Raw genomic sequence first — 27,775 nt, forward strand, 5'->3', positions numbered from 1 at the left:
GTTACAAGGGGTAGGAGGTAAGGCCAACGCTGTGTGGACAATGGGAACATTCTCCTCACGCCCCAAAACTCTCAAAACTTCTGTTAAATGTGGAGTGATTCACACAGGCGGAGAGCAAGGGCCAGAACATTCTGTCAAATGACCTACTCTGCAAAAACAAGTCCTCAAGCACACTTTTAGTTTGAGCAGAACTTACTTTCTTAAGGACAGTACCTCAAAGTTTTAGGGCTGGATTAAAAATGAACTCTCTTACCTCTTCGCCTGTTCCCCAATGAGGTGTGGAGCTCAGGCTGGGGCTCTCTGGGGGCCTGAGGAAAGTCTTTAGTGTTTTCTAGAACGAAGGCAATACCACAGTTGGCAAGCCTCCGCTTCACCTTAAGCAGGGAGCACCACGTGTCTTTACAGAACTGCTTCTTAAAGGTGAGCTCATTATATGATGCGTAGAGAGATGGCTCAGCAGTAAAGAGCGCCGGCTGTTCTTGCAGAAGACCCGGGTTCGAATGCCCAAATAAGTTTCTAAATTCGTTTTAAAAAAGTAGGACCAAGGTTCACTTTGATGGTAACTTTTTTTTTTTGTTTGTTTTTTGGTATTTTTGAGGCACGGTCTCCCTATAGCCCCAAATTGACCTTGAACTCAGAGATCTGCCTGCCTCTGCCTCCCAAGTGCTGGGATTAAAGGTGTGTGCCACCATGCCTGACTTGATGGTAACTTTTCTTGAATAAAACATGATACGAGTATTATTTAGATGCCAATTTCCTGATTTTGATAAGTATATGTTACCATATCATTGGGGAAATGTAGATAGGTATAGGGAACTTCTGAGTTTTGAAATTTTTTTTTTTTTATCTTTTTTGAGACAGGGTCTCTCTATAGCCCAGCTGGCCTAGAACTCGCTTTGTAGACCACGCTGGTCTTGAACTCTGAAATCCCCCTGCCTCTGCCTGAGTGCTGGGATTAAAGGCATGTGCTACTATACCTGGCTTGATTTTTGAAATCTTATGAATGTATAATTATTTCAAAATAAAGTAAAAAAAAAAAACTCTATGTATGAGGTATATGTGTGAGGTAACCGTGCTAGGAGCTTATCTGAGCTCTTCCTTGAGTTCAGAACACTTAAAGATAGTTCCTAGCCCGGCGTGGTAGCACAGGCCTTTAATCCTAGCAGTCAAGTGAATCTCTGTGAGTTTGAGGCCAGTGTGGTTTACATAGGGAGACCCTGTCTCAGAAAGACCAAAAAGATAGTCCTTCTTTTTCGCAACAGAGTTAAGACATCCCTAGAAGCCAGGCATGGTGGTATGAGTCTATAATCCCAGTACTTGGGAGGCCGAGGCTAGGCTGGGCTACACAGCAAGATCCTGTCTCAAACAAATGAACATTAGGCTCCACTAGCGCGTTTGGGGAACGTAATGAGGACCGGCAACCCCTCGACCCCTCCGTACTTGAGCTGACAAGGCCTGTCAACCCTGCTGTCTGCTGACCTGCAGAGCCCTCTTCACGCTAGCTTCTGTGTCCTTAGGTGTGCTCGGTGCTGGGACATGTCCGGCAGCTTTGCACATACTCATGGGGGATGTGAGGTTCAGGGAAGGCCATGCGACTTCATAAACAGGGTGAAAGGTGGAAGCTAGATTTACGTTTTCTAACTTTGGGCCAGTACTGTTACCAAGATGGTATTGGCCTTCAAGACCCCCAACAGTGCAAGAACGAGGCAGTACGTGGTTTCCCCTGGGTAGATCGGAGCAACAGCCAATGGACAGAGGGTCAGGGTTCACCTAGGCCACAAGGACCTAGAATTCAACTTGCTTGGAGTGGTGGCTGGGGGAAAGAGGGAGGTTGGTGGTGGGCCTTTAAAGGGGTTAAGTGTTCTAGCCTCGTGCCATTAGCACAGTGGCTGGGCACATTTCTCTGGGAAGGGAAAACTGTGAAAAGTGTATTCCTAGACGTTCAAAGAAAATCATGAAAGCGGAAAGTTGGAACTGGCAAAGGTGTGGAGGACAAGCCGGAGTGCTGGGCCCAGACAGCCAACCTGTAGGTAGCATGTGGCGCCCGTGCCAGGCAGAGAGGTGGTTTCAGGGTCCCTGCTTCTGAGAGTTATGTCCCCCTTCAGGATGACATGTGGCCCACCCCCACGATCTGGACTGCCGCTGTCCTTCCCAGCGAAGTCAAGTGATGCCTCTCTCCACCTCCCCCGCAGCCACGCCAGCGTAGTCCTGGCTTGTGGTCTCGCTACCTCTCACGTCTCAGCAGTGTTCTCCACACAACAGCCGCTGTCATCTCTTCTAAAACACATCACACTGCGTTCCTCTCCCACTTAGATCTTCCGAGTTGTGCCCTGCCCTTTTCCCACCCCAGCCACTCCCCCCAGCAACCTTCGCTCTGGAACACGGCCTGCATTTTCCTGCTCCTCTGCTCACACAACTCCCAACTCATGGCCCACCTTCAAAGGTGGAGTGCCTTTCAGTCTCCAGTCAGCCCTGTTGTTTCATTTTTCACACTTCTGAGCTGCACTGGTCTCAATTCTGTGAGGGGAAGGCTCTTTCCTAACGTGACTGCTGCCAACAGACAAATGCCAAATGAGCTCCAAGCCCATGTCTTTGCCTGGAAAATGCCAGAAATAACACAAAGGGCCACCCAGCTTTGGTGAGGCACCCTGGCAGACAGATTCTGTCGAAGGTTTCCAACAAGCCAGAGGGGAAGCTTTACACAGGACCCAAATAATCCAGAGTTAGCCCTAAAACTCAGCAGGAGTTAGATGGGGTCTATGTGAGGACATTGGCTTCTTCCGCTGTTTCCCTCTGTGTGGACGGCAGAGCCCCCCACACCACACAGAACCGTTTTGATAGTGATAGCAGAATCAAGTTCACTTACTGTTATAGGTAAAAGCAAGCCACTTGATTTTATCATTCACTCCTTTTTTCTTGAGGACAGGAATGGATTCATTTGCTCAGACTGGCCTCAACTGCCACATGTAACTGAGGATGACCTTGAACTCCTGCTCCTCCTGCCTCCAACTCCCAGGTGCTGGGTTTACAGGTATGTGCCATAGTGCCCAGGTTACGTGGTGCCAGGAATCAAACCCAGGGTTTTGTGCATGCTAGGCAAGCATTTTACCAGCTAAGCTCTATCCCTAGCCCCATCCATTTTTGTAACATTGTCATCTAGAAAACCAAAGTTTCAACACCTGTTAAACTTCCAAGAATGGCTCACACTTGAAAGCAACAGGGCTGCCACTTGGCTCACACTTGAAAGCAACAGGGCTGCCAATTGCTTGAGATGTTTTCTAAGCATTTAGGCAAGAAACATTATTAACGGTATCATAAATAAGTAATATAACTTTATTAAAATGAAAAGACAATATTCAAAATAATGCAACAAAATGAATAAATCCTTTGTCCAATACTGTACACATAATGCAGAAATCAGTGCATTTTCTAAAGCATGTTTTAACCTTCATTTAGTTCATACTAAAATATAGTAAGCTTTAAATAGCTCAAATAATGTCATTCAGCAGTTTAAACTGAACAGCTTAACTGTTACAGAACATCGCAGTAATGTCCCTCTGTTAGTGAGCACCTTCTCTCTTGCGCTAATCAATACTAGATTAATGCATCAGAGGATGTAAAAAACAAACACAAGCTATGCCTCTCCCTGAATCCCAGGCAGTGGAGCAGCCAGCCGGGAGAGTTTTCAAACAGGAAGATGCTGGCGTGACCTCCGGCATTAAGACATCTGTGCTATTGGTCAGAAGTGTTTCACTTAAAAAGCAAACAATCCCCAGGAAATACTGAATAGGAACCAGCAACACAAGGCCAGCTTGTGTTGTATTTGTTTATTAATAGTCTAAAAACAAAACTAAACTGAACAAAACAAAAACCATACCACACATCCCCGCACAGCAACTCTCAATCACATAGCTAATGGCTTCACCAGTCTAGAACACTCACATCCCACACTGACGGCTAGCGTGACTCCATCAGACCCTACTACCGTCCTGAAAGCCTCGGTAGAGGGGCTATTGTAGCAGATGGGAAAAAGCAGGAATTGTATGGAAAAATTCTTCACCGACTTTTAGTGTCAATTTTTAAGCTATGAGACATGCATAAGTGGTAACATGGTCCAGAAACTGCCGCCTTCCCTGCACAAGACAAGGACCCCAAAGCTGGGAGCTTCAGGCCTTGGGCCAACTTCAACAGGGTGGCACAGGCCTGGTGAGAACGCCCTCTTTGCTCTGTATGGAGAAGACTGCTTGCAAAAATACACGAAATACACTACACAGCGCGCCTAAGTGCCAGAAATATTTAAACTCACTAAACAAAAATGTTTTTTCATGATTTTGATCTAAACAACACTGTTCTCTCCCATTCCTGGCTCCATCCTGAGCTTCCATTACTCTGAATATGTATGACTCTAAGACAGTACCTAATTGGTTATCCTGCAGCTACGGTCTATGGTTACACCACAAGTTTATACATAGGCATATAGTGTGGTCATATGTAAAAGTTTTCCCATCCTTCCCACCCCACTATCACATCTTTAAATTGTAGTCGTTTTCTTCCATGGTAACACAATCAGGAAATGAGGGATTCTCAGCCTAACAGCACCTCATGACTGCTCTACCCCTTCTCATTAAGACAGAGTTCACTGACCACTTTCCGCAATCTGACATATTGTTCTGTGGCCCTCCACCAGACAGGAAATGGAGAGCCATCCGTTCCCATGGAACGTCTGAACCTCGACCCTCACACCTAAGGAGAAACCACATAGGATAAGTGTTTGCGTTTCCCGTGGCCACCCAGATCAATTTTCATCCTGGAGTCCAGCTTTTCTGTGGCGGACACCATACCACAGGCAGCAGGTAATGGTGGAATCTGGGTGCTCGGGCGAGTTTCTTCTGCTTCCCTAAAGAACTTCTCGTATCTGTCTAGGTAGGGCGGTCTCTCAGGTAGTAGGTAATAATGTGTTGAACTGACCTTCTTCCCATTTTCAATGATGGGCAGGATGCAAGGGACTTTGCTGGCAGATCCTTCACTGTTCTGTCTTTGCAGGGCTTTGCTGCTGACATACTTGGGGTCAGGGGCAAAGCTCTGTGTTGGGGGCATAACCCCATTGAGGTAAGATGGAAGGCTTTTAGGACTTGGGGTGCGGGAGTTACTCCGTGACAACGGTTCTCTTGGGGGGACTTTGGGAGGCCTGTCTTCATCACTGTATGTGCTGGAGGTCACTTCTGCTGACCACCTTCTGTAGTCTGGCTTAGCTGGCCTAGGAGGTATGGGAATTCTGGGAGGCACCTCAGGCTTGTCTCCATCTGAGCTGGGAGAGGCTGTGTGTGTGTAGCTGGAGACCCGGATGGCTGGCTTGTTGAAGGACCCGGCTGGTCCCGAGTGTGACCTCCTTAATCTGCGGTGGCTTTGAGGTGGGGGAGGATTTGGATCTGGGACGCCTCCATTCTGGTCAGACGAGCAGCTGAGATCTGCTACAGAAACAGTCGGGGTGTCAAAATATGCATAGTTGATCTGTCCGCACCCACGGAAGCTTCGCCTGCCAGGAACATCGTATTTGAAACCAGAAAGCACACAGTCTTCTAAAAGGAAGTCTGTGTCTGAGCTGGTTAGGAATTCTACCTCAGAGTCCACCTCGTCCAGAGAGAGGTCTTCAGAGATGGGCAGGGGTGGGAGTGGCCGAGAGCCCCGATCACACAGAGCTGCACACGGAAAAAGGGAAGGGAAGTTTTTTATGGGTGTAAGTGGAGGCGTGGAAGTGCAGACCCCACTCACTGAGAGTCTCTTCAAACCACACACAACTTGGTCCTCTTCACACTGTCCCGAGCTTTCACCTGGGGGAATAATAAGAGGTGGCAAGCTTGACTTCGGAGATGGACCATATTCCGCAAAGAAGTGGCCATTCATTGCAGCAGGCTGTGAGGCACATCCTAAGACAAACAAGGGATGCTCGAAGTCAACACAGCTCCAAGTCCCTCTCCCCATGAGACAGCCCAGCCACCCGAGCAGCTCCCCGTCTTTGCCCGAGTTAGGGAAGCACCTGACTGCTGTGACTGAGGATGCCCGTGCAACCAGCACAGGTGTAATTAGAGCCGGAGACGGGGAACACACGTGATCTGGTTCAAAGAACAAATTATCTCTGCCATCTCCTTGGACACGCGCACCGCATACACCTACACATCCCAGGCAAGTTTTGTGAAGTGCGCAAAATTCACAGAAGATGAGCAACACAGAATTTACATGAGTGCCGTGCTACACCTGCCTTGCCAGTTAATGCAACAATACAAGGGGTGCCAGGTACAAGTGAGCTAAGAGGATGAGGACCTGGCAGCCAGCGCATCAGCATACTGAGCAAACGGGCTCCCTGTAGTGTGCTCACCTGAGAGTAAGTAGCCCTTGCCAAAGACCTAAGGAGCAGAATGTTCACATTAAAAGAACTACACAGAGTTCTAAGTCTGTGACCATCCAAACTACTTTCATCTCTTGCTTTTAAATGTGTGTTCAGTATTACCAACAACAGAAGAGGTACTGTCCAAGGCTAAGAACCCACCATTCCTCAGAGAGAATTCTTGATTTTAAAAATCACACTGCCACAAACGATTCTCTATGAATCAGTAACTCAGGACACAGGCAGTAAGGTAGAAGAAAACCAGGATTCTCTTCAGAATCTGCCGCCACTAGGGGTCAGACTATTGTTGTCTATGGCTCAGGTATCCTCACTTCAATAGCACTAGAGGACAAGGCCAAAGGGACCAGACTTCCCAGGCGGCTTCCCCAGACCAGCGTACATACCGACAGCTGTGAGGTGCTCCTGAGCAGGGGAGTTCAGACTGTAGGCCATGGTTATTGGATCAATATTTAAAAAGTTACTAAAAGCAAAGGAAAACATCTTGGTCATAAGCAGTCACAATTACATTCTCTATCACTGTGGTATCATGCGTTTATACAAAGCACAGCGGCACCACATTCTCTACTTACTTTTCAAACTCCCTGCGACTACCCCAGCAGGTCTTCATATTCCCCAAGGCCTGGCCATTATGTAGAAATCCAGTTTTTAATGGGACTCTAATCTCCTGAGTAGCAACTCCTGCTGTTGACATTGTGCCTTATTCTGGATGTCTCCAAATCTGTGAAGCCCAGGGATTTTAAGTCAGCCAGTAGTTTTCATTCCCTGGGGGGAGCAAGAAGCAATGAGAGAATAAATCAAACAATTCAGAAACACACGAGGATGGTTGTAAACTACAGCATAAGTAGGCGATTAAGAAAACTGGGGCATAGAAAATTCTGGTTGTACGCTTTTTGCTAATTCTTATTTCTCATGAAGGTATTTAAAATGAAGACAGCAAAGATAATTTTTGTCTTGGTAAATACTAACCCAACACTTGAAAAGTTTTTTCACAGAATGACCAAGAATCTACCTCCAGAAAAACAGAGCTCTTGCTACAGAGCTTTACAGTTGCACAACAAATCCCACTCACTTTCCAAAGCATACAAACCTTCCTCCAGCCCACTAAACTGACCTTCTCTGGCATGGATGTGCTGGGCAGGAAGCACAAGTGAATCTTGTGCATTTCTCCCAAGCTATAAAAGTAATTTCAAGCCAGGCATTCTGGTTCATGCTGTGATCCCAGTACTTGGGAAACTAAGGCGGGAAGAAGGCAGGTTCAAGGGTCACCTGGGCTACACAGCAAGGCTCTGCCTTACCTGTAGCCCCCCCCTCACCCCAACAATAACTTCAGAAGGTACTATGTTTCACAACACAAAAGTGGCCCACACTTAAGATGGTCTACGTGGTGCCTGTGGCCCAAGCCTGGTGTTTATTTGGATTCTGCGTTTCAGGGTTGGCCACAGAAGATGTATTCTCCAGTTGTTACTTAAGAAAGACACATATGAAGACAGTAATTTCTATTATCCTGTAAAAATCAAGTTCTGCAAGATTACCAGCTTCAGTGTCAGCTTTGGACAGCTTCCTCCCTCCCTCCCTTGCAAAGACAGCCAGAAAGGTACGTTCCTCACATTCTCCTTCAAGAAATGCCATAATTCATGCCCTGCCCACCCATAAAGCATGGATTACAAAGGCCAAATGCATTTTCTTAAGCTGGCAGCTCCTCTAGCTAGAACATCCCCTTTGGTCAGATGCCACAGATCTACAGTCCCCACAGGCTCATCCTAATTTTACTTCTTTTTACAATTCAGTACATCATGGGTTCTGAAAAGCTCCAGCCTCTGCTGTCTTCAGATACTCACATATGCTTATAGTACGCCTGGCCTTTCCCCTTACACAGCAGGATGTTACCTGTCCACGGCTAGAACACAGACCCCCTGTGAGGTCTCCACACACACATTCTATACTCTCTCATTAGGCTTTGCATACTTAGCAAGTGCTGGCGCTATGCTTAGTACTAAGAGAACAGGACGAGTTTGCTGGCTGGAGGGATTACACAGATGGTTCTTTTGGTTATTAATTTTTAAAAAATATTCAGCAACTAAAAATCTATTATTTTACAAATTTCAGGCCAATTTCTGTGACTTCAGAGACAAGTGATTCCGCCCCAGCCACCCCTTTCTCAACTGAATGTATTAGTTAAAGCTGAAGATCTAGAACTACCCTGCTGGGGCTCACTGACAGAGCTGTCTGCGTTGACACACAGCAGCGAGTCTATGACAGGCCTAAAGATTTATTCCAAAGAGTCAGGATTTTTCTTTAAACCGGTCTCAGACCATCAAGTAAAGCTTTAATAATTTTTTTTTTGGTCTCTCTCTCTCTCTCTCTCTCTCTCTCCTCTCCTCCTTTCTTTTTGAGACAGGTCTCCCTGTAGCCCCAGCTGTCCTGGAACTCACTATGTAGACCAGGCTGGCCTTGAACTCACAGAGATTCACCTGCCTCTGTCTCCCGAGTGCTGGGATTAAAGGCGTGCGCCACGTCCGGCGCTTTAATAATTTTAAAAGCCAATTTTTTAGGTGGCAGCCCCTCCCTCAGTGTGTAGTTACAGAGGTTCATCATGGCTTTCTAAGCATTCCTGCAGGCACCGAGGAGCTCCAGGGGAAGGGTCTGTGGTGATATGAAAATGGAAGGCAGAATGGGGGAAGAGTATGGTGTTTAAGTAGTCTGAAAGCACATGTTTGAAGATTGTTCATCCTGATTACAGGAAAATGCTGTGGGGGATTCTGGAGGCCCAACCCCCACCTGTCGGCAACCAACGAGTACTACTAGTAATCACTGTGTCAGCCTCCCAATGCCATCTACAGCTCAGCTTTCAACAGGATTGTGTAACCATGCCTCTGCTCAAGTTGCCTTGAATCCTAACTTACATTTCAATGGTTACTTAAAATTATTTGTATGCTCTAGAAAAAGTTATTTTTTATTCATTGTTTCCATCACCTACTTGTTAGCTTTCTCAAGAAAAAAAATTTTTTTTAGTATAAAAAGAATTGTGTTCACTGAGCCAGCTCACTTCTGACCACAATGGTGTCTTTGTGCATTCAGAGGTGACCTGCCTCTACATTTCAATGGGGAACTGTGGACAGGCCACGTTATGAAACTGCCCGGACTTCCTACTTGCATGGCGGACGCGAGGCGGCAACACAGCTGCCGTGAGCTCAGCTTTTGGGAAATGACTTCAGGCTGTAAACCCAAAGGAGCAACGCACAGGCTTCCTTAGCGCACAAGAAAAAGGCCTCCAGATTTTAAACTAGGGTTATAAACCACCTGAAACTATTCTACCTCTCTGAAAACCCAGCATTCAGGCTCTATGCTCAGAGGTGGGTCGACCGAAGAGAAATCACCTCAGCCAAGCTTAAGCTAACACATTTGGTTCAAGTGAAATTTGACAAATGTTTCAGACTTTATCTGCTCCCTCATGACTATAAAGCTGGTTCGACTTCACAATTCATTAAGAAAGTAACTGCAAAGACACCGATGTGGGATTTATCAATGCTGATGCAGGATGGCATTCTGTTATGAAATGCAAGGACAGGAAAGCAATGTTGGTCCAGGTAGCACGGTGTAGATCAACAGCCTTCAGCAGGACAACTTGAGACAATCCTGAGCTAATCTTTAGCTTTCTTAATGGGTCAAAAATACAGTTAAAATAGCAATTTCAGAAATGAACTACCTTTTTCTGTTAATAGCACTGATTTTTTTTTTCTTAAGGGGGAGAAAAATCTTAAATCTTTTATCTAACCTCTACAGGCTTCAGCCCTGCAGACAGCTCCTAAACTGATAACCACTGCCTGGTTCAAGCCTTAGCTCTGCATTTCCTATTGTCTACTGATTATCTTTCCACTCTGGCATCCCACTAGCTACTGACCCAACACCTCCTTTCACTTAATTCAGGAGGACCACACTTCTAGAGGTACCACATAGAGGTAAGGACGATACACATTTCCTCGCCAAGCTCCATATACAGTTTCTATGTACGGTCTTTCTCAAGCTTCTCTTCCTTCCCCTCGCTGGCTCCAAGTGGCCTCTGGTCTGAAAATGCCTAAAGTAAACTACATACCAGGTCAGATGATTCCTTAAGTGCCACCCAGAAAGAACCAGAGGAAGTCGCTAAATGAAACCTCCTTGCCCGGCACAGAGGACTTCAAGGCCTTCGCCTGGCCTTTCAGTGCGGCTTTCCCCAAGCTTTAAGGCCAGTTCTTATACTATGCCGCATCTAAGCAAGCCCCTTGCCAGGGCTGTCTCTGATCCAAGCGAGTCTGTGCAGGGCCCAGGCTCCCCTCCTACCCTTCAGATCTCACAGGACTGGTGTCTGACCTCCCACCCTACCCAGCAGATTTTGGCACATTTACTTCTAACAAATACTACTAAGTGGACATTGAGCCACCTCATGTTTTAAAATCTAATTACAGGAACATTTCCCCAGGCCGAGGAGAAGAGCTAAGGGAAAGCAAAGACCTGCTAAGGGCTCAGCTCCACAGGCACTGGCTGGGTGATGAGATACCCAGTAACATTACAGGTTTGGGATATCCTGAACTCACCCCCAGATCCTAAGTGGACAGTGTGCAGTGAGCAAAAACGTGAAGCATCAACATTGATGTCTGTATACTTGACCCTATTCCTCTGGAGTTACAATCCATCTACTGTGTTTTTGTTGCTAACTTTAAGGTTACTTCCCTTTAAAAAAAAAAAAAAAAGCCACACTACAGCAAGGTACACTGCACACTTCTTTATAAGGTGAATTCATATGCCTTTCAGAACATTCTCCATGAAACTGCTCATACACACACACACACACACACACACACACACACGCATACCCAGGCTACCTACCTTACGGCAAAAAAAGCCACACTACAGCAAGGTACACTGCACACTTCTTTATAAGGTGAATTGCTACCAGGTCTCATTAATGCATCTCAGGAGCAATTCAGGGGAGGAGGAGGGGCACATTTTTGTCATACAACTCATCCAGTTCTGCCCAGTGCTTCCTTATTTAAGAGTGTGATGTAATTTCCTTCTTTCAATCTGGTTCTAGAACCTGATTTCTGTTTATTCAGGTGATAAATGGTCTTTTCAGCTGCATTTAACAATTACCTACCTCCTTCCATAACCAGGAACATAAAGAAACTGATTAGAAACATGACATATTCCATGACTTTTGACCCTTCCCAAATATACCAGTTCATGTTCATTAAAAAAAAAAAGTCTGATCCCCTTTGAGAAAATGGGAAACTTATATTGTGAATAATGTCTAAGACACTAGTAACCAGGCTATCTGACAACATTCAGCTTGTCTGTTTTATGGACCTTTATTCATCTGAGAAAAATTATTTGGCATTCCTCTGCACATTCAGCATGGTAGTTACATGGGAGGGTCTACAGTCAGACTGGGTTCTGTTTTTGTTTGGTTCTACACATTTTGGCTATGAACGTAGTTCACCACGTATCTTCCCTGGTTATGTCGGTAATTGGTCAACACAGCGTGAAGGGCCATCTTACCTCCCTGACTCAAGCAGGTTGTGCAAACCTGCACTCATTCACTGAAAGCAAAATGACAATCTACAGATTTGTTTGTTTAAGAGCTAAGGCCTTAAGAGTTTTAAGAGTTTTTCACTCTAAAAGGCTATGATTTGGGTAAAAAAGGATACAAATTAAGAAAGCTTTGTTATGCTGTTACCGTGGAAAAGCAGAAATGGCCCTTCAATTAAGTGCATGAATGACTTTAAAAAATGCAATTACTTGTGTATGAAATCAAGCAAATTTGGAAGTTTCGGCAAATATTAAAATGATGTTCAATATGATGAGTATTAAGATTCTTGTGTTTCCAACTCCATCCCCCAGAGGCTCTGAAAAGTGCCCATTCGTAGATGGTCAAAAGAGAGGAAACTGTCAAAATCAAAATTAAATGATGGAATTTTTTCAATGATTCAGAAGACTCTAGGTATTTTAAATGATGGAATTTTTTCAATGATTCAGAAGACTCTAGGTATTTTAAAGAACTAGCAAGCTAGCAAACCCCATTATGTTCACCTCCCATAATCAATAGCCTGTTGACTCTGTCAATCCCTCGGGATTTTAGTTTGGACATAAAAGTGGGGCAGCGTGTCCTCTGGTCACCGGTCCTTTTCCTACAGAGCACAACAATCAACAGCAATGCACACAAACACAAGCAGGCGCACAGGATGGAAGCATTCCTGACACACGGTACTTTCTACTGTGAACCATCTGTGGACTCTGTTGTCATCATGTGCACAATGGTCTAACGATGAGAAGTGAGTCTTGAAAACTTCAAGTTTATTTAACAAGCACCTAAGCCACCCAATGGCAGCTCCAGCTTGTTTCTCCTAACATTCAGGCATTAATAACTAACATGCACAGCACACTATTGTTAGGCAGTTTCTTCAGGGTTTTACCCTTGCACCAGCCCTGCCCGGTGAGTTACCACCACTCCTCCTGTTTACAGATCAGACGCTTTAGGAACTGGCTCCAGGTCTAAGCTGCTAAGCCACAGCAAGGCCAAGGCTCACACAGAGAGCCTGGCTTCCAAACTCGGGCTCTTGAACACACCACAGCTTCTCTTCTCGTCCCCCAGGCTCTTCCAATTGGTAGGATAAGAATGATCTAGGATACAGGTGGTTTTTGTGGGTAAGGTTGATACATTCCTGGAAGGACCCTGTTTGGTAATAGTTTTTCTTGGGTGACCTGTAGCCTATGGAAATTCCTGTTTCATATCCTCAAACTTCCCTATCAAAAGTCATCAATTATTCATTAGGCCTAGGTATCTGAAATGGGTGGGTCAAGGTATAAATTAACCTTCTACAACCACTTGTAGTAATTCTTCTGATGCTACCTCTGCTGATATAATGATGCCCCACCACAACGCAATCTGTTACATCACAGTATCTGTCTTTACTTGGAAAAGGACTCCATACAGACCTGGCAGGCTTCCTCCTAATTCCAAATGACGGCATTATAACCAGGCACTATCCTACAATCTGGAATTTACTAATAGAATCCTTTCTATCTGTAAAGCATGCTACAAATTACAAAGCACTTTCTTTTACATTATCTCACTTGATCCCCACAACATCCCTCTGAGAAGAGGCAGGGATTAGAATCTCCATTTTGCTAACAAGGAAATGAAGTGAGCTGAACCATCCTGCTCTGAGCTTGGCTGCCTGGGCCACTGAGCCTGGAAACCAGCCAGCACTGTTTCCACTGCACTCCACTGCCTCTCCTTGTCATGGTCTTGTTTCTCTTAATGCTCTTGCCTAAAGGATGGCTAAGTTAGATACTTAAGGCCGAGATGCCACGCAACTGCAAAGGCAGGAACTGGAACACAGCTCCGTGTGCAGCTCAGGTTCTTAGAGGGCAAACATGAACTTCTTTCCACAAATGCGTGGAATGCTTCTCTGAACTACATGCTGTGCCGGATAGAAAGAGAAGTGGGTGCTGCCTGATGAAGCCTCAATGTAACACAGGCAGGAGATGATAAATAAGCAAGTCAATAATTTCAGATCATGATAACTTTCAAGGAAATGAGCAGGCCACAGTGACAGGATAGGAGGCAGAGACCGTATTTACACAGGTGGGCAGGGGAGGCCTCGGTGGACAGGTGACTTTTTAAACTGAATTCTAAAGGACAGAAAAGAGGTGGCTGTGAAAAGAGATAGGAAAAGAACAGTGTTTTCCAAAGAGCAATCTGTGACTAGTTTCTTATCATCTACGGGTCATGTACAAGAGCGTTTGAACAATAACTTCTAATCCTAGCCAGCCTTCTATTTCCAAATTGAAAATGACTCTAATTCCACATTTTAAAGACATAGTCACTGAAGCCTGGAAAACTGGACTTGAATATTGCCCGATTTTATGATATAAAGAGAAATGAACTAAGGTACCAATGAAGCTACAAATCTCATCTTTTCAAGTTTAAATCCCACACTAACTTCTTTCTTAACATCCACCCTCTGTTAAGCAAGTAATTTACATTAAGACCTTGAAGCTCATCAGTTTCATCCACTTTTATAAAGCATGTGTTTAAAGTGTAAATAATGCAATGATACCACTAAGTTGTGCTTATCTAGTGAGTTGGTTATTCATTAGCTTTCATAAAAGCATGGCCAAACGCCTGCAAAGGGTGCTGCAGGCATCCTGATAGGATAGGTACCATCCTGATAGGATAGGTACCAGCTCACATTTATTGAGATTAAGAATAGAGCTGCTTCTCCGGTCGAGGGAGAGGATGCCATTCAAATTCCAGGAATTACCCCGGGCACCACCTTTCTCTCCTCGTCTCACCTTCCTAAAGCAATCTGATGGTATGTTGACAATCAGGTCAGTTGCAAGTATGTTAGAGAGTACCTGTAATTTAGGTACCTTGCTTTTAAAAGCTACCATTAGTATGGGCAGAAAGGCAGTATCCAGTTCAACTTGAGAAGCAGTCAATTTCACACCAAAACAAAAGGACAACATAAAGACACACAAAAGCCTCACCGGTGTCTACACTGCACTTAAAGTAGGGGAAAACAATTCATCAAGAGACATTTTACCTGTCAAAAAAAGAATAATTCAGGCATTTGATAACAGCCATTAAAAAAGAACAGATTTGCTTTCCAGACTTTATCAGTGACTGGTCCAATCCTGCTGAGCCTTAAAATGTAAAATATGCTTTTCATGCATTTATCAACATCAACTATGTACAAGGCAGTGTAAGATAAAACCTGTACTAGGCAGGGTTCTTGTCCTTAAGGAGTTTGCCATCTAATTTATCTGCCAGGACAGAGATGTACAGGTCAAGATTTTGACCATCTATGACCAAGAGTTCACAAGAACACAGAGATGAGGAAGTGAAGGGACTGGGAAATAAGTGTCTGAAGCCGGAGTTAAAACCTCTATGCATTTCTCTCTAAACCTAATAGACAGAAAGGGATGGACTGATAACACTACTAATCGTCAGCATTAGAAACTGGCTTATTCTGGTCTTTGCAAAACTGGCCTTCTGCTGATAGTATATTATCTTTGGTCTCTGTTTAAGTAAAATCTCTCTTAAAACTCTAGAATTATATGTTTTTAAAGCTTTTTTTAAAAAAAAAACAAGACGAGATTCAGTGAACTTAAATGTTCCAGTCTCAAGAGATGTGCCTCGGCTACACTCTTGCAGACCCACAAAAGCATAAAAACTTTGTAGAACCTCTTTTTCCAGGAGGGGGCGGGAAAAAAAAAGCAATTTGTACTTCACCTTTCTTCACCCCTGACAGTTGCCTAGAAACCAGTCCTGCCCTACCTGTGTTGCAGGTGTACCTCAAGTCACATCTCTTTTAAAGCTACAGTCTCTATTCTGACTACACTTAAGTTTATGACTAACAATCTATTCATATTTTTTATCAGGTAGGAGACTGGTTTCTTTCAGGCAATGATGAAATCCTAATAAAGACCTAGCCGAGCACCAATACAGTACCGATCTGGGTTAGTAGCATCTACACGGAAGGACAGAAATTACCAGCAAGCCTTCGTTTTAGATCAGGTCCTTCTGTGGTTCTATTCCTTAGGAAGGAGTCTGTAAGTCATTCAAGCAAAGAATCACGTTTCTGGGAAGAAAAGGCCCCGGCACGCAGATGAATTAAACAATATATATCATGTAAAATATACAATTAATTATACATTATATATAATATAATGTAATACACACACACACGCACGGAAAAAATATAGAACGGCTGGAGAGCCTGGGGGACCGAGGCGGACTGACCTGGTACCAAGCCCGGAGCACCCTGTGGCCGGGGCTCCCGGGCAGCCCCTCGGTGCACGGTGCTCTAGGAAGATGGAGGCGAGCCGGCCTGCCCCGCGCATCCCCGGCGGCGGGGGGCGGGCGGACCCGGCCCCACTCCGCCCGCGGTCCCGCCCCCGCCCTCGGCGCAGGCCCCTTACCCCAGGGACGCGGCGGCCCCGCGGCGCCCTCCTGCGCATGTCCGTCCCGGCGGGCTCAGCGCCGCGGGCTCGGCGGCCCGGACATAACGCAGATGCCGCTCGCTCTCCCTCTCCGTCTCTCTCCGTCGCGCTCGGTCTTTCTCGCTATCGCTCTCCCTCTCTCGCTCTCCTTCTTTCTCGCTCACCCGCTCACTCTCCCGCGCCCACTCCCGCCTCGCACCCGCCGCCGTCGCCGGGGCCGCGCCGCCCGCTTATATAGGCCGAGCCGGCAGTGTGACGTAGACGCCCGCGGCCCCGCCCCCCGCACGCAGCCAATGCGGTTGGAGAGCTGCTTAAAGGGGCGATGCTGGGCCCCGCGGCGCTGCGTGGGGCCCGGTCCGCAGAGGTGTCCTCGGGAGTCTGCAGGCAGCCGCGTCTCCAGCCAAGAGAGGGCACGTGGGCCCGGGGCAGGAGGGGGAGGGGCGCTTGAGCGGGATTGGGGCTAGACCAGCCCTTGGCGAGGGAGGGATGTGGGGGTGGATGAGAGAGGGAGTGGGCAAGGGGGAGGGGAGAGGGAGGGATGGCGGGGAGGGGGAGATGAGGGAGGGAGGAGGGGAAGGGGGGGTCGGCAAGCAGGGACAGCAGAGGACAGTGAGGGACTTGGAGGATGGGGACGGATAGTGAGGGACGTTGGGGGACAGTGAGGGACATTGGGGGACGGTGAAGGACATTAGGGGAGAGGGAGGGACATTGGGGGAGGAGGAGGGACATTGGAGGACGGCGAGGGATGATATGATGAGGGGTGAAGGAGGACAGCATGAGACAGGGACATCAGGTTACCATAAGGAACAGTAAGGAACAGCCAGGGACAGAGGTGGGGGATGAGAGATGATGAAGGGCAGGCGCCCAGAGAGTGGGAGATGACAGATGGCACCAGACTGAGGGACGGTGAGGGACAGTGTGAGACTAGAACAGCATAGGGCAGTAAGTGATGGTGTGGGCCTGAGGACAGGAGGCACAGTGAGGCACAGAGATGCCTGGCTGGAGACAGCGACACTGTGGTCCACGGCAGGACACTGGGGACTGTAAGGATCCATGTGGGCAGTTGAGGGACAGTGGAAAGGCCTGGAAGTAGCAGCTGGGGACCATCGACTAGGGCAAAGTGATCCTGAAGCCCATTGCCTCCCTCAGACACCACTCCCCCCTCTTGCCTTACCTGTGAAATGCGTGCTGGTGTCCACGTCTCTTGGCTCCCAGGCGGCCGCTGATGCCCAAGGACAATCCGCCATCAAGCCTTCAGGTGGAGGTTTCTGGGGGCGCGAGTGATGCAATTTGGGCTTACAGTTTAACCGTAAAATAAATAATACAAATGATAAACCAATAGCTAAAGAAAAAGCAAACAGAAGCCCTCCGGTTTTAACTAGTACAGACTCTCCGAGCGGTGCTCCACCGCGGAGTAGAGGCCAGAGACAGGCAGCTGACCTCTGTGGTCTGTGCAGAGCCCGTCTTGAACCTCGGCAATAATGCCTGATAGTCCTAGGCTTAGCACCACCTCAATGGGCCAGTTTAACATATGGAATGAGATTCTGGCCTCATTATCTGGTTAACTATTAACGCTGTGCCGGTGAAATGATTTGGCTTTTTTCTAGTGCTCACTTCCAATCTTTATAATTTAACTCAAAGGCCTAATTTTAAACTCAAGGCCTTAAGTATCAAATTAAAAATCTGGGGCATTCCTATGCCCTCAGTGGCATGCTAAGCAGCCGTTAGAAGACTATCCCCTTCTTTCTGATGATTCCTTTGAGTCTGGCAGAGGCCCCCAGGTCTTACTATGTAGCACTGGCTGGCCTGGAACTTGCCATGTAGATCAGACTATCCTTGAACTCACCTGCCTCTGTCTCCTAGGTGCTGGGATTACAATTCAAACCGCCACGCCTGGCTTTAATAGCTAATTTTCTTGTCAAATTAGGTATTTGTTATGTTTTGATAGTTTTTGAAAAAGTTTCACTCTGTAGCCCAGGCTAGCCTGGACTCACTCCATAGTTCAGGCTGACCTCAAACTCAGTAATCTTTCTGCCTCAATCTCCTAAGTGTTGACATTTTAGAGGCCTGAGCCACACGTTCCATCTTAACTAGGTTTTACTCCTGTCCCCTTTTATGTTCACAGCTAACCCACATACTATTAGCTGTTTAACAGAATCCATCCCAGAACATGTTTTCAGACCACACAGTACAGCGTTTACTGAATGAGGACTTTGCGGAGCTCCAGTTTCATCCTGAAAGAACCCTAGTTACACTATTTCAAGTCACCACAATACAGTTGTAATTTGTGCTTTAGCTGTCTTGGCAGGCTTTTATATTCCCCTATTCATAAAACAGTGATAATCACCAGAGCAACCATGGGACACACCCCTTCTGTAGGGAAAGAAGATCAACAGGATACTCATTCTGCGCCTGTGCGCTGGAGGATGTGCTCATGTTTGGGTAAATTATCAAAAATACATCACAGAGTCATATGAGTAATATATGACTAATCCAGTTTTTCTCTATGGATCTACTTTAAACTTACAAACATTTGCTCACTTGTTTGGGGAAAAAAAAACCAGTTCTAGTTGCTTCTTTGAATTTGGCTTATAATTCATATAATGAAGCTCTCTTGACGGTGGAGGTACGAGGTGAGGAAACAGGCCCCACAGATCTTTTATTGAATAGCCTACTTAATGGTATTTCTAATAACATTGATATATTGAAAATATTGTAGAACATTTGGGGAAGAGTTTAAAATGCTGAACCACACGGTTGCCATCCTCTATCGATTAAGGAATCATTCATTGGCCTTCAACAGATTCAAACTAGAAGAGAGATTTAGAGAAAAAAAAATCTTTTCTCAAGCCTAACTTGTTTTAAATAGTCTTTAGTCAGAAACTTAAAAAAAAGTAAATAAAAATAAAAAACCTCTCATAGTTTATTTAGCTTTGAGCCCATTTTAAAAATATATTTTATTTTTATTTTATGTGTATGAGTGTATTGCCTGCATGTATGTGAGTGTGCCTGTGTCGTGCAGTGCCATGGAGGTCAGAAGAGGGTGTTGGATTCCCCTGGAACTGGAGTTAAGGACGGTTCGTAGCCACCATGTGGGTGCTGGGAATTGAACCCAGGTCCTCTGCAAGAGCAGTCAGTGCTCTTAACTGCTGAGCCCAGCCCCTTCCCAAGAAATTTTTATTAGCTGATATTTTGAAAAAAACAAAACTTACACAAAGCACCTAAAACATTAGTCTTACATCAGACTGACCCAGATGTTTTATACCTGGTCTTTTTCCACCACAGGAGACGCTGACAGACGCCATCCTTGGAAAAGGAAAAAGCTTGAGGCACTGGCTCAGAAGCCAGAGAATCACAGCCATTTTCCCTCTGTCCTGTTAAACCCCACATGTCACATATTTGTGATGGATGGGGGGGGGGGATCTCATCAAACATATGCTTACATTCTGATTTGAAATCCTATAGGGGTACACACACTTTGATATTTATTCTTCTTGATTATAGGTGTTTTGTATACTTTGTTTATAAGGAAATATCTTAGAGTGAAACATTTCTTGCATTGCCATAGACGAGTAAAAAAGTATGCTATAAAAATACATGAATAAGGCAAGATTTACATTTCTTAGAAGTCATTTGTTTAGTGCACTGTATTGTTTTGGAAATAACCATGCATAGATATACACAGACACACACATGCATACACACACACACATATCTCCAATAAACTCTGTGGATTACTTTAGAGCATACATGCTGATAAGAACCTGAGATTCAGACTGGCCGGATGGCTCAATGGGTAAAGGTGCTTGCCGCTAAGTCTAATGACCTGAGTTAAATCTCCTGGACTTAAATGGTGGAAGGAGAAAACCAACTTTCATGAGTTGCCCTCTGACTTCCACACGCAGGCTCTTTCACACAGACACAGACACACATACACACACAGAGCATATGGCCTGTGAAAAGACTAAGTGTGCTACTTAAAATGTACTAGTCTTTTATTTTAGGTGTTTTTAGGGACAGGGCTTAACTTTTTTTTCTGAGACAGGGTCTTGCTATGCAGCACTGAACTGTAGGCCTGGCCTTGAACTCCAAATGTTGTAAACCAGACTGGCCTTGAGCTCAGAGATCTACTTACCTCTGCCTCCCAAGAGCTGGGATTAAAGGTGTGTGCTACCACACCCAGCCTTAACTACTTTTTCTTAGTAGGAAGACAAGTTATTTATATAGTTTGTTTATTTTTATTTTTATTGGTCCTTTTGAGACAGGGTCTCCCTGTAGCCCCAGCTGTCCTGGAACTCACTATGTAGACCAGGTTGGCCTTGAACGCACAGAGATCCACCTGCCTCTGCCTCCCAGTGCTGGGACTAAAGGCGTGTGCCACCAGCCCAACTTAGTTTATTTTTAACTGAGCTATCTTTTATGTCCCTAAGGCTCCCTTAATAAGCATCTAATGCTGTTGATGGGTATTGCATTCCTAATTGTACTCCATTTCTAGAACTTAAAGTTTTTTGAATTTTTAGCTTCCTGTGAATTAATTAAGATAGGTTTTTCAGGTTAGTTAAGATAGGTTTCTTTTAAGCATTAATCTGACGGTGATCTTCAAATTTTCCCACCTAGCACATCTCTATTTCCTATCAGCTGGCCAGTAGGGTGTGCTCTAGTCCCTTACCAAGTTAATTAATTAGAATATTAATGTAAACTCTTCATTAAGATATTTCGAAAAACTCACTTTACTTCTCTATCACCACCAGCACATGTAAAACGTGCCACAGATGCATACGTAGTCTATATGGAAATGACAGCTATTTTAGTAAATAAGGAACACTTCATCAGGGTGCTTACTTTTTGATTTAGTACTAAAATAATTTGATACTTTTATTGTGAGTAGAGAAAAATAAAGTGGTACAATGAGCAGAAATGAAGGCTCATGCTGGGATCCTGGCAGAGTGGAGCCGGGGCTGAAGGAGTACAGGTTCAAAGCAGCTGGGGCTCCATAACAAGAATTTGTCTCCAAGAAAAGCAGGAGAAAACAGGCTCTGAACTCAGAGAGCTTGTGTTTGAACTCTTGGCACTCAGTAGTTGCACTTTACTTAGTAGTTGCAAATTACTTAACCTCTACATATCCAGTAACCTGGGGATTCTTACTCCGCAGAGCTATTAGACAAGCTAATTTATACGTGAACACAGAATGCTGCCAGGGCCAATTAGGATTCAATAAATAGTTCAGGTTATATTATTATCATTGTTATTGCATATTCATTGAGAGATGTTGGAAGAGCTTTCGTTGTAAAACTCCCAAATTCTAGATTGTAATTTGTACCTGATTTAATTTATCCAAGAAGTAATTTCATTAAATATGAAGTGTAAATGATTCATAAAATACCTTACTTGACTCTGCAGTATTTCCTCTTCCGAGGCTGTAAAACCTTAAGACAAAGAAAAGCCTGCATAATAGAGAAGTGTCAGGCAGCAGCTGTCCATGGGGAGATAATCAAGGACAGGGAGGAGCTCCTTGGTGACTCTGAAGGCAGGCTACCAAGCCCTGGAAGTCTGTGGGCGTTTACTCCTAAACTAGAACTCCTAAACCTTCCCAGGCATATTTCTCTTTTTGAGACAGGGTCTCCCTGTAGCCCCAGCTGACTTAGAAGTTACTATGTTGACCAGGCTGGCCTTGAACTCACAGAGATCCACCCGCCTCTGCCTCCGGAGTGCTAGAACTACAGGTGTGCGCCACCATGCCCAGCTTTTAAGTTAGGTTTTACATTTAGTGAGCTGATCTGTTCTCTGCGTTCTGTCATTCTTAGGACTGTGCCACTGTTTCTTTGAGAAGTTGGAGCCCACTTCTGCTGTCCTCATTCTGGTGAGGTTCTGGAGTGAATCTCCCTTCCAGCCCTGAGTGGGAGAAAGAGCTGCTTCAGCTGGCGTGATTACTGGGTCCTCACAGAACAAGCAGGTGGAGGAGTGTTCGGTGAAAAGGCTGTGAGTGGTGGGAATTTGTTGTGTTTGTGATACACGGCAAGTTGAGTAGAAAAACTGGGCAGCTTTGGAGAGTTTAGTCTTTGGTAAGGGGAATCCCAAAATACTCATTTACTCAAGTACTATTTAGCAAGCTACCCCTTCCCTGTCAGGTACTGTTCTAACGCTGGGTGTACACTGGTAAACAAGGTGGCCATGATCTTTGTCCCTGTGAAACTTACAGTCTAATGGGAATGAAAGAGAGCAGATAAGTAACTGGTATGTAAGTCACTGTAATAGTGTGCTATCAGAAGGTGCTGAGCCAGAGGATAGTGGTGGCAGGAGACGGAATGGACAGGGGTGACCACCCAGGGGAAATGGCAGGCATGGTAAATCACCTGGATGAAGGGTGGTGAGAAGAGGTTCAGATGAAGAGCCTCTAGAACGAACATTTTGAGTACAGGACTCCCCAAAATGGGAGACAGCTTGGAGGAACTGCAGGGCTCAGCCCGAGAATAGGAGACCACTGCAGGTGCCGGGAGTGTGAACTGATGGCTGAGAGGTAGATGATGACTCTTGGAAAAAGCAAAATAAGAGTCTAGAAACACATGGGGTTGGAGAGATGGCTCGGCGGTTAAGAAGACTATTCGTGCAGAAGACCTGGGTTCGAATCCCAGCACCCACATGGCAGCTAACAACTGTCCGTAACTCCAGTTCCAGGGGATCCGACAGCCTCTTCTGTCCTCTGGGGGCATTGCACGCATGGGTGCACTTACCTACACTCAGGCAATACATGAACATACATAAAATAAAAATAGTAAATAAAATATTTTTTTTAAATGGTGACAATCAGGAATTTACCAGTATACATTTTCATAATCCATCCCCAGGTAAGGACTGTTTCTGTATGAGTTGATTCAACCCCTCTCTCCTCCCCAGGTCTATTTACTGATTGCTGGATTATTTTGTTTGGACCCCGGGGCTTCTTTCAGGCCTATGGCCCAGACTTCCTCAGATATCAGTGCTTTTTGACTTTCATCCCTTTCTTCCGTTGTCTGAAATGAACCTGAACAAGCTGCTGCCTTTCGCTCTGACGCCTGTGTGATGGCCTCTGCTCCTTTATGCGTCTGAGCCTGATGCGAGTTCTGCTTTGAGCCTTGAGCCTAATGCTGGCTGAGGTCAGGTGAAATGTGAAACTGACTTATTTGTCCCATTATTTTCTCCCACATGTTCTTTCCTCTTGTTGCTGATGTTTTTCTTACCTTTCACTATTTCGTTAATTTTCCCTGAACTGATGTTTTTTTGGATGCAGGGTCTTATGTATCCCAGGCTGGCATTAAACTTGCTAGGTAGCTAAGGGTGACCTTGAACATCTGGTCCTCCTGCCTTCACTCCCCAAATGTGGGGATTATAGTTTATATGGTGCTGGAGATCCAGCCCTAGTGAATACTCCACCAGCTGAGGTGCATCCCTACCCCTGAACTCTGTTTTTAAAAGTTGTGACTAACTGGTTTTGAGTTGGAAAATCTCATATATAGATCCAGAGCCATGTTTCTTGCCTGCTAACAAATTTAGGAACACAGGAACACAGAGCCTTTTTTCAGCTGCCTCCCTGAAGGTGGAGCATGGTTTCGTTTTAGTGTAAGTCACCTCGTGGGCTTTCAGATGTTTGAGATCATGGCTTTGATGCTACTGTTCCCAGAGCCATAAGAATTAAGAAATTGAGGGGCTGGAGAGATGGCTTAGTGTTTAAGAACACTTGCTGTTCTTACAGAAGACCCTGGTTCGAACCCCAGCACCCACATGGCAGCTAATAACTGTCCATAATTCCAGTTCCAGGGCATCCGACAGCTTCTTCTGTCCTCTGTGGGCACTGACACGGGTGCACTTACCTACATGCAGGCAATACACGTGTACACATAAAAATAATAAATTTTAAAAAAAAAGAGTCTAGAAACACAGATTTGGGGCTTCTGTTTGGATCTGGAATCAATAGGCCTTCATGGGAAAGGGAAGGAAAGGCCAGGCATGGCTCCAGATTGAAGACTGTCACTGGGTGAATGAGGGTGCGTTTTAAGACGATAGAAGGGGAAACAGTAGTTTGGGAGATCAGAGCATGGGAGAAGGTGTGACTGATAAATAGGGTCTGGAGCTTAGGTGGAGACTTGGTGACGAGAGAGATGAAATGATGTTGTCTTGTTTAGAGGCCAGACAAATGACTGACTTCATCAGTGCAGGGGTGCAACCTGGTCACACAAGAAACCCCAGGATGTCAGGGCCCGGATTTCTGGGGACAGAGGCCAGCACGCAGGTGGGGGTCACCTCCTTTGTTCCTTGGTCATTTAGTGGAATGGGAATGGAGCCGGTCTGGTAGCCTCATTCTGGAAAATATGGGTTTGATACTCATGGTCTTCCACAGCAAGACTTGTCATTAACAGCATTGCAATAACTACCACACACTACTACTAACTACTACTACTACTACTAACACACCACTGGAACTCTGAGTGCAGGCTTTCAGTTTAATATCACTTTTACGAAGTAGAATATGAATTTCAGAAAGTTGATTTGGGCGGGATTGCTACCTGAGTTCAATTTGTCTATCCATGTGTGACCATTTCTTTTGAGTTGTTTCCGATCTCTTCCTTAGTCAGTCTGGTTGTGGGATTAAAGTCATTATACTCTTCTCAGAATAATGAATGGGACTGTCTGATATGTTAAAGGTTACAGAGTGTTTTGTTTTTCTTAAAAAAAAACAAAAACCAGCATGCTTGATTCTTAAGACAATCGAGCATTTATGTTGAATTCCTTCTGTTGTAAAACAGGTGTAATTAGATCATCACGCTTAGGGAGTTGTAAATAGTGAAAGCTGTTTGGGAAAACATATGACAAAAACTTAGTTTCGTTAACTTAGAAATATAAGAAGACTTGACGCTGTTAAGCAAGTTTTAAGCTGATACATCAGGAGACACTTCAGGATGCCGAAGGTAACCATTACTCATTCAACAAACATTTACTGAGTATCTGTCATATGTATTTCTGAAGGTTGTACTTTTTACAATTCAGAGCAATTTCCAGTCATTTGTGCTTTTTGTTGCTGCATTTTTTAACACTTTCACACGCCTTTGCCCTGCTCCATTCATTAGCATTTAGAATCCTAGCAAGCACTGTTATTTCCTTTACATCCCATTGGCATACAGCACTATCTTGGTCATAGACATAAGCTTAAATTACAGGACACAAGACGTGGGTGAGTGCCAACACCTTAACTGATATAAAAATACAAAGGACAATTAGTCAGAGAAAGGCCATACATTCTACAGCCATCAAAAAGTTTGAGAGTTAGATTCTTTGAAGCACTCTGAAGTAAGGCAGTAATCACAAATGAAGAAAGTTTTGTATCTGAGGCCTTCAGTGAGCAATATTCAGCATGGTGAAAAGCTGGTCCATTGGTAAGACAACGAATGCCTATTCATGTTCTTGTGAAGATTTTATAAATAGAAATAATGCATTTATTCTGGGATTAGGAATAATAACTAATAATAGCTATCACTTTTATAGCATTTACTTAGAACTGGGCACGGTATAAAGCTTTATATAAACTAACCGCGAACGCTATTATTACACCCAGTATAATAAGGAAGGTGAAGGTTAGCCATGTGCCTTAAGGTTCCATAGCTAGTTACCAGGTTCAGTTTATTTATTTATTTATTATTTATTTATTTATTTATTTATTTATTTATTTATATTTATTTATTTATTTATTTTTGTGTTTTTGAAGCAGGGTCTCCCCAGCAGGGTAGCCCCAGATGTCCTGGAACTCACTATGTAGACCAGGCTGGCCTTGAACTCACAGAGATCCGCCTGCCTCTGTCTCCCAAGTGCTGAGACTACAGGTGTGCGGTTCAGTTTATTTTTAAACACTTCAAATTCTTCCCTCATTGTGGTTTTTTTTCTTTAAATAGAATGCAAAATTAAATATGGAACATCTATCCACAGGTTGTCAGGAATTTTTTATTTGCTTGTGACAGAAGCCCAACTCAGAAATAACAAGAGGCCTTCAGTGATCTGCAGGAGAGGTCTGGGGGCGAAACCAATTCTACTTCATCCGGGTCTTCACGGGAGGCTGGCAAGACCTGGACCCCTCTACTGTTTTGCTTATTGTTGTTTGAGTCGTCTTCATTTTGAAGTTCCTTGGTAGGCAGACCCCAGTGCCCTCCAGCTAAAATACCAGAACTCTAATTTTATGGATTGAATTAAACCTTGAATTTGACTCTCACTAGTCTAAACTGTAGACCAGGGGAATGCAGTGCTTCCCCTGGCCAAATCTGGCTGGGGAGGGCAATGCTCAGATTGACTAGGCCTGAGCAGGAGCCCACCTTTGGGATGACCAGTGGAAACAGTTCCATCTGAAGAAGAGGAGGGATGGGGAGGTGGAGTAAAACTGTCAGGCATGTCTAACCTTTTCACATTGCAACATGATGCTGTCATCTACAAAGTTCATGCTGGAGAACCGTGTAATAGAGTTACCAAGAATGAAAACAAACAAACCACCACACCCCCCCATGCAAAAAAAAAAAAAAAAACCCATAATTTAAAAAATACGTTTATGAGCTGGGCATGGTGCTGCACGCCTTTAATCCCAGCACTTGGGAGGCAGAGGCAGGCAGATCTCTGTGAGTTCAGGCCAGCCTGGTCTACATAATGAGTTCCAGGCCAGCTGGGGCTACAGGGAGACCCTGTCTCAAAGAGACCAAAAAAAAAAAAAAAAAAAAAAGTTTATGATTTTGTTCTGGGCAGTATTCACAACCATCCTTGGCTACATGTAGCCCTGGGGCAGCAGGCTGGACATTCCTGGTAGGCAAAAGGAGTCATTCGTAGGGTACATAAGAGTCCACTGCAGCCGGACCCTTATCGATAGCATTGAACACTGCTTACAGATTTCTTGTTTTCGTGACATCAGTGGCCCCATGCTTCATTTCTTCTTGATGCCTCTTCCGTCCTCTGGTCCCTGCTCTTCTGCTGGGCTTAGATGTCACCCTTGAACTTCTCGATTTGTTCCTTTAGTCACCTTATTCAGTCTGTGAAAAATCAAATTGTAGTTTCATCTTCTCCGCTGACTTCAATCCCAGGTTTCCAGTTTTCACACTGCACTTGACCCCTGGGTATTTGTTGTAGACTGACTTTTTTTTTTAATTGAGCTTTTGTACATTTCATACAATAGTTCTTAACTGAATTTAGACCCCTTCCCCCATCCATGCCTTTACACCCCCAACACTGGGCCCATGTATTCTGCTATACATGTTAAGTCCCATTTGGTCAAGCACTTTACCCAGATGTCCTCTGGTGGAAGCTCATCCACTGGAGTCTATTCAGCCCATCTAGGGATCTTAAGGAAGGTCTACTCTCCCTCACCTAGCAGTGATCAGT

The 27,775-nt window shown here is 45.0% G+C and overlaps 1 protein-coding gene and 1 long non-coding RNA gene across 5 annotated transcripts; one reads left to right on the forward strand and one right to left on the reverse strand.

Annotated features, from left to right (window-relative positions):
* Positions 1 to 3,312: 3,312 nt before the first annotated feature.
* Positions 3,313 to 17,638, reverse strand: Errfi1 (ERBB receptor feedback inhibitor 1). Of its 4 annotated transcripts, XM_029558305.1 has the most exons (5): positions 16,370 to 16,608; positions 7,518 to 7,639; positions 6,976 to 7,168; positions 6,790 to 6,866; positions 3,313 to 5,927 (listed from the first exon to the last, which is right to left on the reverse strand). In XM_029558305.1, the coding sequence occupies exons 3-5, from the start codon at positions 7,095 to 7,097 to the stop codon at positions 4,744 to 4,746; spliced, it is 1,383 nt and encodes a 460-aa protein (XP_029414165.1). In that variant the 5' UTR covers positions 7,098 to 7,168; positions 7,518 to 7,639; positions 16,370 to 16,608; the 3' UTR covers positions 3,313 to 4,743. The 4 variants fall into 4 exon arrangements, with proteins under 4 accessions (XP_029414165.1, XP_029414166.1, XP_008820671.1 ...); XM_029558306.1 differs by lacking the exons at positions 7,518 to 7,639; positions 16,370 to 16,608 and adding an exon at positions 17,565 to 17,638; XM_008822449.3 differs by lacking the exon at positions 7,518 to 7,639 and having other exon boundaries at positions 3,313 to 5,831; positions 16,370 to 16,609.
* Positions 17,639 to 22,198: 4,560 nt separating this feature from the next.
* On the forward strand, positions 22,199 to 26,904 carry LOC115068304. The gene is made up of 4 exons (XR_003847667.1): positions 22,199 to 22,369; positions 24,550 to 24,656; positions 25,260 to 25,332; positions 26,345 to 26,904. It is a non-coding gene; the product is annotated as an uncharacterized LOC115068304 (long non-coding RNA).
* The last annotated feature ends 871 nt before the right edge of the window (positions 26,905 to 27,775 follow it).

The sequence above is a fragment of the Nannospalax galili genome, unplaced genomic scaffold, assembly GCF_000622305.1.
Source record: "Nannospalax galili isolate Female #2095 unplaced genomic scaffold, S.galili_v1.0 scaffold1488, whole genome shotgun sequence".
In the NCBI taxonomy this organism is placed as follows: Eukaryota; Metazoa; Chordata; class Mammalia; order Rodentia; family Spalacidae; genus Nannospalax; species Nannospalax galili.

What these genes read in the sequence shown, in the direction of transcription:
- Errfi1 (XM_029558306.1), bottom strand. Translation starts at nt 7,097, where the DNA reads ATGTCAACAGCAGGAGTTGCTACTCAGGAGATTAGAGTCCCATTAAAA. An exon ending in AGTCGCAGGGAGTTTGAAAA is followed by an intron (nt 6,867 to 6,975) that starts GTAAGTAGAGAA and finishes CTTTGCTTTTAG; the next exon opens with TAACTTTTTAAATATTGATC. An exon ending in GGAGCACCTCACAGCTGTCG is followed by an intron (nt 5,928 to 6,789) that starts GTATGTACGCTG and finishes TGTTTGTCTTAG; the next exon opens with GATGTGCCTCACAGCCTGCT.